The 12,453-nt window shown below is 42.6% G+C and overlaps 2 protein-coding genes across 2 annotated transcripts in view; both read right to left on the bottom strand.

The window, feature by feature from the left end:
- The window catches only part of LOC100660244 (zinc finger protein 883-like), a 33,339-nt gene extending 22,839 nt beyond the window's left edge, over positions 1-10,500 (bottom strand). Inside the window, exon 1 of the mRNA XM_023541220.2 lies at positions 8,061-10,500. Within this exon, the coding sequence (XP_023396988.1) occupies positions 8,061-8,063 (3 nt within the window). The 5' untranslated portion in view covers positions 8,064-10,500. The remainder of the gene's footprint in view (positions 1-8,060) is intronic.
- Positions 1-12,453, bottom strand: part of LOC104847125 (zinc finger protein OZF-like) — a 181,325-nt gene that overhangs the window by 136,260 nt on the left and 32,612 nt on the right. The window lies entirely within an intron of this gene.

The raw sequence follows: 12,453 nt of genomic DNA, 5'->3' as shown, positions 1-12,453 counted from the left end.
AGCTAAAGAAACACCAACTCAGATAGAAAATCTGAACCGATCCATAACAAGAAAAGAGGGTGAAGAGGTAATTAAAAAAAAAAAAAACACTCCCAACCAAAAAAAGCCCTGGCCAGGATGTCTTCACAGGAGAATTGTACCAAACATTTAGAGAAGAGCTCACACCAATACTGCTCAAACTGTAACAGAGCATAGAAAAGAATACTTTCAAATTCATTCTATGAAGCCAACACAATCCTGCTACCAAAACGAGGTACACACACCACAAAAACGAAAAAGTACACATCCCTCACAAATACAGATGGAAAAATTCTCAACAAAATTCTAGCCAACAGAATTCAGCACCGTATCAAAAAAATAATACACCATGACCAAGTGAGATTCATGACAGATACGTAAGAATGCTTCAAATTAGAAAATCAACGTAATCCACCACATAAATAGAAGATTTACATGATCATCTCAATCGACCCACAAAAGACATCTGATGAAGTCCAACACCCGTTCCTGATTAAAAAAAAAACTCAATAAAATATGAAGCAAAGGAAATCCCTCAATATAATAATAGCCAACTATACAAAACTAACAGCCAGTATCATTCTCAAGGGAGAGAGGCTGAAAGCTTTCCTCTCAATAACAGATAAAAGATAAGGCTGCCCTTTATTACCACTCCTATTTAACACTATGCTAAAAGTTCCACCTAGAGCAATAAGGCAAGAAAAAGAAAAAAAAGGATGATCGATTTGGAAAAGAGAAATTAAAATTACCCCAATTTGCGGATGATATGATACTATATATAAAGAACCCCAGAGACTCCACAAGGAAGCTACTGGAACTAACAGAAAGATTCAGCAGAGTAGCAGGATACAAGATCAACATACAAAAATCCTTTTGATTCCTTGTTGTTGTCGTTAGGTGCCATCGAGTCGCTTCCGACTCATAACAACCTTATGCACAACAGAACGAAACACTGCCCGGTCCTGAGCCTTCCTTACAATCGTTGTTATGCTTGCGCTCATTGTTGCAGCCACTGTGTCAATCCACCTTGTTGAGGGTCTTCCACGTTTCTGTTGACCCTGTACTCTGCCAAACATAATGTCCTTCCTGACAACTGATCCCTCCTGACAACATGTCCAAAGTACGTAAGACGCAGTCTCACCATCCTTGCCTCTAAGGAGCATTCTGGCCGCACTTCTTCCAAGACAGATTTGTTCGTTCTTTTGGCAGTCCATGGTATATTCCATATTCTTCGTCAACACAATTCAAAGGTGACAACTCTTCTTCAGTCTTCCTTATTCATTGTCCAGCTTTCACATGCATATGATGTGATTGAAAATACCATGGCTTGGGTCAGGTGCACCTTAGTCTTCAGGGTGACATCTTTGCTCTTCAACACTTTGAAGAGGTCCTTTGCAGCAGATTTGCCCAATGCAATGCGTCTTTTGATTTCTTGACTGCTGCTTCCTCAGCTGTTGATTGTGGATCCAAGGAAAATGAAATCCTTGACAACTTCCAACTTTTCTCCATTTATCATGATGTTACTCATTGGTCCAGTTGTGAGGATTTTTGTCTTCTTTATGTTGAGGTGTAATCCATACTGAAGGCAGGGGTCTTTGATCTTCAGTAGTAAGCCCTTCAAGTCCTCTTCACTTTCAGCAAGCAAGGTTGTGTCATCTGCATAACGCAGGTTGTTAATGAGTCTTCCTCCAATCCTGATGCCCCGTTCTTCGCATAGTCCAGCTTTTCGTATTATTTGTTCAGCATACAGATTAAATAGATATGGTGAAAGAATACAAGCCTGACACACACCTTTCCTGACGTTAAACCAATCAGTATCCCCTTGTTCTGTCCGGACAACTGCCTCTTGATCTATGTAAAGGTTCCTCATGAGCACAATTAAGTGTTCTGGAATTCCCATTCTTTGCAGTGTTATCCATAGTTTGTTATGATCCATAGCAGAATGCCTTTGCGTAGTCAATAAAATACAGGTAAACATCCTTTTGGTATTCTCTGCTTTCAGCCAGGATCCATCTGACATCAGCAATGATATTCCTGGTTCCACATCCTTTTCTGAAACCAACCTGAATTTCTGGCAGTTCCCTGTCAATATACTCCTACAGCCGTTTTTGAATGATCTTCAGCAAAATTTTCCTTGCATGTGATATTAATGATATTGTTCCATAATTTCCACATTCGGTTGGATCACCTTTCTTGGGAATAGGCATAAATATGGATCTCTTCCAGTCAGTTGGCCAGGACGCTGTCTTCCACATCTCTTGGCATAGATGAGTGAGCACCTCCAGCGCTGCATCTGTTTGTTGAAACATGTCAATTGATATTCCATCAATTCCTGGAGCCTTGTTTTTCACCAATGCCTTCAGAGCAGCTTGGACTTCTTCCTTCAGAACCATCAGTTCCTGATCATATGCCACCTCTTGAAATGGTTGAATGTCGACTTATTCTCTTTGGTATAATGACTCTGTGTATTCCTTCCATCTTCTTTTGATGCTTCCTGCATTGTTTAACATTTTCCCCATGGAGTCCTTCACTGTTGCAACTCGAGGCTTGAATTTTTTCTTCAGTTCTTTCAGCTTGAGAAACACCGAGCATGTTCTTCCCTTTTGGTTTTCCAGCTCCAGCTCTTTGCACGTGTCATTAATAATCGGAACCTGGAATGTACGAAATATGAATCTAGGAAAACTGGAAATAGTCAAAAATGAAATGGAACACATAAACATAGATATCCTAGGCATTAGTGAGCTGAAATGGACTGGTATTGGCCATTCTGAATCGGAAAATCATACAGTCTACTCTGCTGGGAATGACAACTTGAAGAGGAATGGTGTTGCATTCATCATCAAAAAGAACGTTTCAAGATCTATCCTGAAGTACAACATTGTCAGTGATAGGATAATATCCATACACCTACAAGGAAGACCAGTTAACACAACTATTATTCAAATTTACGCATCAACCACTAGGGCCAAAGATGAATAGAAGATTTTTATCAGCTGCTGTAGTCTGAAATTGATCAAACATGCAATCAAGATGCACTGATAATTACTGGTGATTTTAATGAGAAAGCCGGAAACAAAGAAGAAGGATCAGTAGTTGGAAAATATGGCCTTGGTGATAGAAACACTCCTGGAGATCCAATGATAGAATTTTGCAAGACCAACCACTTCTTCATTGCAAATACCTTCTTTCACTAACATAAATGGCGACTATACACATGGACCTCTCCAGATGGAACACACAGAAATCAAATTGACTACATCTGTGGAAAAAGAAGATGGAAAAGCTCAATATCATCAGTCAGAACAAGGCCAGGGGCTGACTGTGGAACAGACCATCAATTGCTCATATGCAAGTTCAAGCTGAAACTGAAGAAAATCAGAGCAAGTCCACGAGAGCCAAAATATGACATTGAGTATATCCCACCTGAATTTAGAGACCATCTCTAGATTTGACCCACTGAACACTAGTGACCGAAGACCAGACGAGTTGTGGAATGACATCAAGGACATCATCCATGAAGAAAGCAAGAGGTCACTGAAAAGACAGGTAAGAAAGAAAAGACCAAGATGGATTTTAGAGGAGACTCTGAAACTTGCTCTTGAGCATCGAGCAGCTAAAGCAAAAGGAAGAATTGATGAAGTAAAAGAACTGAACAGAAGATTTCAAAGGACCTCTGAAGAAGATTAAGTATTATAATGTTTGATTTCTAGACACCAACAAAGAGAACTACGGAAAAGAAATCAGGAGAACAATACTATTGATAATAGTCCCCGAACAGATAAAATACTTAGGAATTAATTGAACCAAGGACATAAAAAATCTATACAAAGAAAAGTACAGAACATTACTGCAGAAAACCAAGAGACCTACACAGATGGAAAAACATACCACGCTCACGGATAGGACTCGACATTGTAAAAATGTCAATTCTACCCAATGTAATGTACAGAGATAAAGCAACCCCAATCTAAATATGAACAGCATTCTTTAATGAGATGGAAAAACGAAATGACCAACTTTACACGGAAAGGCAAGAGATTCTGAATAAGCAAATCATTGATGAAGAGCAAGAACAAAGTAGGAAGTCTCACACTAACTAATTTGAAAATTGACTGTATGGCCATGGAAGTCAAAACAGCCTGGTACTGGTACAAGGACAGACACATAGGCCAATGGGATGAAATGGAGACCCAGACATAAATTCGTCTGCCTACGGTCACATGATCTTTGAAAAAGGACAAAAGTCCATTAAATGGGGAGAAGACAGTATTTATAAAACAAATGCTGCTGGCAAAAGTGGATGTCCAACTGTGAGAAAAAGAAGCAGGACCCATATCACACACCATACACAAAAACTAATACAAAATGTATCCAAGACCTAAATATACAACCTAAAACTATAAAGATCCTGGAAGAAAAAAATAGGAATGATGCTAGGGGCCCTAATTATGGCATAAAGAGGATCCCAACCGTAACTAACAATGTGCAAAAACCAGACGATAAGCTAGATAACCAGGAGCTCCTAAAAATTAAACACTTATGTTCATCAAAAGATTTCACCCAAAGACTAAAAAGAAAACCTACAGACTGGAAAAAAGTTTGGGGCTACGACATATCCAACAGGGGTCTAATCTCTAAAACCCATAAAATACTGCAACACCTCAACAGCAAAAAGAAAAATAATCCCAATTAAAAAAAATGGGTAAAGGATATGAACAAATACTTCACCAAAGAAGAAATTCAGGCAACTAACAAACACAAGAGGAAATGCTCGCCATAATTAACCATTAGAGAAATGCAAATCAAAACTGCACTGGCACAGCATCTGATCCCGACAGTACTTCACTAATGAAAAAAAAAACAAAAATAACAAATGTTGGAGAGGTTGTGGGGAGACTGGAATACTTAAGTGCTGGCAATGGGAACATAAAATTGTACAAGCGCTGTAAGAAACAATACGGAGTCTCCTTCAGAAGCCAGAATTACAAATATAATACAAGGGGCAATTCTACTCCTAGGAATATATTCTAGAGAAATAAGACCTGTCACATGAATAGATATTTGCACACCCACGTCCACTACAGCATTAGTCACAACAGCAAAAAGAGGAAACAACCTAAGTGCCCATCAAAGGACGGATGAATCAATAAACAAATTATAGTTGTTGTGTTGTTAGGTGCCATTGAGTTGATTCCGACTCATAGTGACCCTATGAACAAGAGAATGAAACACTGCCTGGTCTTGTGCCATCCTCACAATCACCATTATGCTTGGGCCCACTGTTGCAGCCGCTGTGTCGATCCATCTCATTCAGTGTCTTCCTTTTTTTCCCTGACCCTCCACTCTACCAAGCATCATGTCCTTCTCCATGGACTAGTCATTCCTAACAATATCTCCAAAAGTATGTGAGATGAACTCCTACAATTCTTACTTCTAATGAGCATTCTGGCTGTACTTCTTCCAAAACAAGAGTTGTTTTTTCTTTTGGCACTCCGTGGTATATTCAATACTCTTCGCCAACATCATAATTCAAAGGGATCAATTTTTCTTCAGTCTTCCCTATCCATTATCCAGCTTCTACGTACATACAAGGCGATTAAAAACATCACGGCTTGAGTAAGGTGTACCTCAGTCCCTAAAGTGGCATCTTTGCTTTTGAACACTTTAAAGACCACTGCAAACCTAGTGCACCAGATTTGCCCAATACTATGTGTCATTTGATTTGACTGCTGCATCCAGGAGAGCTGATTATGGATTCAAGTAAAATGAAATCCTTGACAACCTTAATCTTTCCTCCATTTATCACAATGTTGCTTACTGCTCCAAATATGAGTGCTTTTGTTTTCTTTATGTTGAGTTGTGATCCATATTGCAGGCAGTAGTCTTTGATCTTCATCAGCAAGTGCTTCAAGTCCTCTTTACTTTCAACAGCCACGGTTGTACCATTTACATATCACAGGTTAACCAGTCTTCCTCCAATTCCGATGCCATCTTCCTCCAATTCTGATGCATGTTGTTCCTCATAGAGTCTTTCTGCTCTGGTTAGTCCCTCAGCATAAAGAAATGAGTAGGTATGCCGAAAGGATACAACTGTGATGCACACCTTTCTTGACTTTATATCACGCAACAGCCCCTTGTTCTCTTCAAACGACTGCCTCTTGGTCTACGAACAGGTTCCTCATGAGCACAATTATGTGTTCCGGAATTCATGCTCCTCGCAATGTTTTCCATAGTTTGTTATGATCCACACAGTCAAATGCCTTTAGTCAATAAAACACAGGTAAACGTTTTTCTGGTATTCTTTCTTTTCAGTCTTGATCCATCTGACACCAGCAACGATATCCCTTGTTTCATGTCCTCTTCGGAATCAGGCTTGAACTCCTGACAGTTCCCTGTTGATGTACTGCTGCAATCACTGCTGAATGATACTCAGCAAAATATCACTTGAGATATTAATGACATTGTTCAATAATGCCTGCATTCTACTACTCAAGTATAAGGAAAAATGATGAACCTGAAATATACCTCACAACACTGATCAATCTGGATGGCAACACGTAAGTGAAAGAAGTGAAACACAAAAGGACAAGTGCTGTATGAGACCACTAGTATAAAACTCAAGAAAAGGTTTACACGATGAAAGAATCAATCTTTGATGGTTACAAGGATAGACAGAGGATAAGTATTCATATCGATGAAGAGAAAGACAGCACACGATATAGAGGATGACTTGACGAAACCAAAGTCACAGAAGCTTCATAAAAACCAAAACAAATCCGTTGCCCTTGACTTGATTAAGACTCATAGCGACCCTAAAGGACAGAGCAGAACTGCCCCATAGGGTTTCCAAGGAGCACCTGGTGGATTCAAACGGTTCACATTTGGGTTAGCAGCCATGGCTCTCAACCACTACACCACTAGGGTTTACAGAAGCTTCAAAGACACATTCCAACAGCCTGAGGTGCTGAGTGACTGAGGCTGAGGACTGGGGATCGTGGTCATGGGGATCATCTAGGTCAACTGGCATAACGTAGTTCATAAAGAAAATGTTCTACATCCAACACTGGTGAGCAGCGCCTGGGGTCTTAAAAGTTTGCGACTGGCCAACTAAGATACATCTCCTGGTCCCATCTCATCTGGAGCAAATGAGAACGAAGAAAATGAAAGACACAAGGCAAATATTACTTCGAAGTACTAATGGGCCACAAATATCACAGCCTTCACCAGCCTGAGCCCAGAACAACTAGATGATGCCTGACAGCCACTGGTCATTTCAAAAGGGATCACAATACAGGGTCATGGACAGTGGCAGAGGAAAATGGGGAATAAAATTCAAATTCACACACACACAAAAGACCAGACTTGCTGGTCTGACAAAGACTGGTGGAACCCTCGAGCCTACAGCCCCTGTATACCCTTTCAACTCTGAACTGAAACCACTCCCAAAGTTCACCCTTCAGCCAAAGATTAGAGAAGTCTATAAAACAAACAATAACACACCTCAGGAACTTGCTTCGCAGATCAATCATGTATACAACACCGAAAGGACAACACCTGCCCAAAAGCAATGACAAAAGGGAAGAAAGGGATAGGAAAAATGGACGGATGGAAACAGGGAACCCAGGGTAGGGAACGGGAGAATGCTGATAGATTGTGGGGATTGCAACCATTGTCACAAAAAAAGCTGTGTATTAACTGTTGGAGAAACTAATCTGCTTTCACCTAATGCACAACTGAAAAAAAACAAAACACAAAAAACACAGAGCACCAAGGCCCAGAGTGGTTGTGGTAATGCCCCATTATGCCAACTTGGAAGTCAAAAAGGAAGGTGGCCTAGGCATTCAAGGCTTAGAAAACCACATGTGTGTAGAAGAAGAGCCGTATAAAATGGTGCTTCTTAGGACTTCGACTTTGGCCTCTTCTGCCACCCTTTATATCATATAACAAGCACAGAACTGGGAACTCACAGCTCATTCCCCAACAGATCACATTTAGCCTCACCCCTTTATGCTGACAATTACCCAGTTCTCTGTGGTACTCACCATTTCCTGCCTTCAGCCTCTCCAAGTCCAAGTGAATGTCCTCTACACAGCCCAAGAAGCAGTTAAGGCAAGAGGAATGAGAGTGGAAGCAACGCCACTAAACAGTCTGGAAGCAGATGAATAATGTTTGGTCTACACAGGCAGTCAGCAGTTCAAATGGCTACTGGTGATTTACAGATGTGTAAGATGGTAGTCCCAGGTTCCACGCTGCCTAAACAGGATCAGTTCTTCTTGAGTCACACCTGGGACCTGAAATGGAAGAAGACAGGGGGCAGGGTGGGAGACACATTATTGAGGTATGTAGGGAGTGACAGGTTTTTGGCTTTAGCTCTTTCCCTGGGAAGGACTTCCTCCCAGGCTAAGGCATTGCTCCACCTTGGTAGTACTTGCATTCTTCATACAGCTCTATAGATTTCAACTATATGGAAAGGAAATCACTAATGAAGCAATTTCCTCATGCCACAGCATGGGAGGCATCCATAGCTGGCCAGGCTACAATATTTGAACCAGATTTCCACAGAGTGTCAGAGGCCCAAGGTTCAGACTGTGGCTTTACCTGGGAATCTCTGCTTCTTATTAATCCAGATAGACATATATACTTGATATCAACATAGGTGAATTGAAAGGAACAACATATTTTTCAAGACTGGTTAATAAACCTATTATGAGTCCTTGATTTTTTATTATGTGCTGATTTTTAATTCTCATTTCATTTACATCACTGTAAAATGTCATCGGTATTTTTCCTATCAATTTTGCAATTTACATTTTTTTTTCCTGTTGAGATCCTTTCTTCCTCTCTGCGTAGAGAACTACACAGAATTCTGATTATGTAACCCTTGTTACCAAAAATAAAATATATTGGCTTTCGTTTCACATGGGATTGTTATCATGTATGTGGGCATTACAAAGATTAAATGCCAATCCCAGGCAGTGATAACCTAAAGGAATAAAATCACATTTGAGAAAACGCAGAGAAGAAAAATAGACTCTTCAAATAAATGGATCTGGAGTAAGTGGTTCGTAGCACTGAAAGAAGATAACAAGACTGCTCTCATAACAGCAACTCCTGCAAATCCCAATTCTAAATTTTACAAATACAGATTACGCTAATGACTTTGGAGTTAGCAAAGATTTCTCAAACAGGACAATCAAAACTACACATTTTTATTTTCAAATACCTGCAGCTACTGCTTGATTCTTCATTATCTATATATTCACTCCTATCTTTTCCACTGTATAAAACAGCAGCCTTTTGTTTCTCTTAGCTTCAACAAATTCAATATACATGTGTTATGGTTTTTCTACATTATAACACCCGATTTAAACTCAAACTTATTCGCTATTTATATTACAAATGCTGTACATGTTACTCATCAATTTAAGTTTCACTTTTTCTTATTCAAAGTTGTGCCCTTTCCAATAGCTGCACATTTCATACTTATCCAAATAAGGGCATTTTCTAAAATTAAAAATGAGGAGCTCTCAGCAACACTGCAGCTGACCAGGACGTGCTGAAATATCTGCAACACATCCATAACGCACACCCCCCCAGACTGTCCTCAATTCCAGTATTTGCTGCTCTTACAATGGAAATGTGCCGCGTTTTTACTGCAAGGAGCCTCCAACCTATTAAGTGCGGCTATTTGGTGGCAGAAATTATGGCTGCCTCATTAGCATTTAATCCAGCACAAATCCTGTCTCTGTCTACGCTTAGGATCCCAGAGCAACACTGGGTCTATGATCTCTATTACCTGCTTGTCTTCTAGGTCAACCTCGTTCAGCCACATCAGGTGGGCCATATTGTCTCTGGCACAACTGTGGAGGAAATTTCTGCCTTAGAGCCAAGTGATTCCTGGAAACATGCCTCTTAATAAATATTTGCAGCCCGAGGTGGGGATAGCTATCGTTCCAAACGGGCGTACTAGTTCCATCCACGTTTCCTGCTACTTCATCTACGTCAAAGTCCTGTAACAATTAAACTAAAGGCCAAACCCTTGCCATGGAGTCAATCCCGACTCACAGCAAACCCATCTGGTAGGATACAACTGCCCCACACAGTTTCCAAGGGTGTAGTCTTGACAGAAGCAGATTACCCCGTCTTTCTCCTGCTCAGAGGATGGCGGGTTGAACCACCGACCTTTTGCTTAGCAGACGAACGCTTAATCACTGCGCCACCAAAGCCCATTAACAAACCAGGGGAGGGGGAGACGCCTCCCCACAACCTCGCTTCCTTGAGAACCCCCAAGAGCTTCCCAACAGTCCTTGCCGGCGGGGACGCAGGCGGACGACGGAGCCCGGTGCGGGGCGCACTCAGGCGGCGGGAGCAGGGCGCGCACAGGCTAACTCCCCGGGCTTGTCACCCCGCATTCCTCACAGACTCCCGGCGACGCGGACACCCCTGGTCTCCGCCCACGCACGGCCTCACCTATTAACGCCCCGACACACCTAGGCCTCGCCCCCCTACCTGGCCGTCCCGACGCGGCCGGCGCGGGACTCCTCAGCCGGGCTGGGAGAGCACAGCGGCCGCTTCGCTGCGCCGCCGGCCGAGGCCCAGGCCCCGGAGAAGAGGCAGCGCCGGCGGCGGGAGGCTGCAGGCCAAGTCCGGCTACGGAGGCCCCGCGGCCCGGCACCATCCGGAACCCCAGCGGGCCCCCTCGGCCGGCGGGCTGGACCTGGTACCGGCCCAGGCCGGACGCCGGCGGCGCCACAGACGTACCTCACGCCCCAGCCGGCCGACCGCGAATCATGGCTGCCGGCCGCGCACGCGCACTTCCGCTTCCTGCGCTGAGCTCTCGGCGGGAGGGGCGGGGTGCCGGCGCGGAGGCAGAAGGCTCCGCCCAGTGGTGGGCACGTTCAGGGACTTGGCCTCGGACTGGGTTCTTCCTCTTGCCTTTATTTCCTCCTTAAATAAAAGCTTTAAATCAGACACCCGTTGACAACTAGTCAGTCCTCACTCATAGCCACTCTATAGGACAGAGAACTGCCCCATAAAGTATCCTAAGGCTGTAATCTTTAACAGGGAAACCCTGGTGGCGTAGTGGTTAAGTGCTAGGGCTCTTAACCAAGAGGTAAGCAGTTCCAATCTGCCAGGTGCTCCCTGGAAACTCTAAAGGGCAGTTTTACTCTGTCCTATAGGGTCGCCATGAATCGGAATCGACTCGACAGCAGTGGGTTTTTTGTTTTTTTTTTAATCTTTAACAGACTCAGACAAAAACTCCACAGAGCTTACATTTTTCAGAGGTCACAGTCAACAACTACTAAACAAATAAAAATTGATAAGGAAATGAATGAAAAGTAGATTGGATTAGGGAAAATAAGTAATACTCCTAAGAAGAGGCACATTTGTATTCAATATTAAAATATTAGGGGTCCCCCAGATAAGAAATGGATAGAAAGAAATTGGAAGGAAGCCAGATATTGGTTTTCCTTATTCCTTTTGCGATTTACTGACTGGGTCTAAAGGTAAAGAAAGTGTGTTGAGAACTGCTGCCAGATTTCTGACTTTATGGCATGTAACTTCCTTTTGTCTGATCACTTTGTAACTATAAACTGTTGGTGCCATGAATAGAATTTGAAACGAGAAAACTCAGGAAAGAAAATTTTGTTGTGAAAAATTGCTTTCCCCTTAATACAACACTCCCACCTCTCCATCCTCCCTTACACTGGGTAGTTCTTGTTCTAATTTGATTACTCATTTCACGTCTTGCTCTCTTATGATGAAATTGGACAGAATGAAGGGTACTGCATCCCTTTGGACGGGGAAGCTAAGTGTGGGAAACAGCACAGACCATGCCCTAAGTTGTCTATTTGTATCTTTTTTATTAGATTAAAGATGTTATCCTAAGTATAACCTGTTTTGTGAATTCTCTGAGTCGTTCCAGCGAATTAACAAACCTGAGGACAGTTTCCTCTTAAACTTGTACAAATGTCATGAGGGCAGCCTCTGGCCTCCTGTCTCTCATGAGGGGGTGGGGGAAGGGGAATCAAGATCAACAGCCCAAGGCTGATTCCTATCAGTGGAAGTGAGAGCTGCCTCCTCTCCCACCATCTTTACTAGTTCTGACACAAACCCACCCTCTCACAGCACTCTCTGCTTCTCTGCTGGGTTTGATAATTCATTGCAAGGGCCACGTAGACTCACATACCTTACTTACAATTATGAGGTTCATTAGGGAAGTAGGTAATAGGTTACAATTGCCAGCTCAGGAACAGTCAAGGATTCAGTTCGTCCATCAGGAGAGCCTCTTCGCAGTCTGCTCATAGGCATGCCTCTCCCAGGTACTAGGGTTCTGTCCACAGGTACTCAGCTTTCAATCTCCATGAGCTGAGAAGCCCACCATGTCATCTCCTGCTGCAAGGCCTCTGCTGTGGGATATCTGCTGCTGCTTCT

The sequence above is a fragment of the Loxodonta africana genome, chromosome 3 (genome assembly GCF_030014295.1).
Source record: "Loxodonta africana isolate mLoxAfr1 chromosome 3, mLoxAfr1.hap2, whole genome shotgun sequence".
NCBI lineage: Eukaryota > Metazoa > Chordata > Mammalia > Proboscidea > Elephantidae > Loxodonta > Loxodonta africana.
This window is presented reverse-complemented; position numbering and strand designations above follow the sequence as displayed.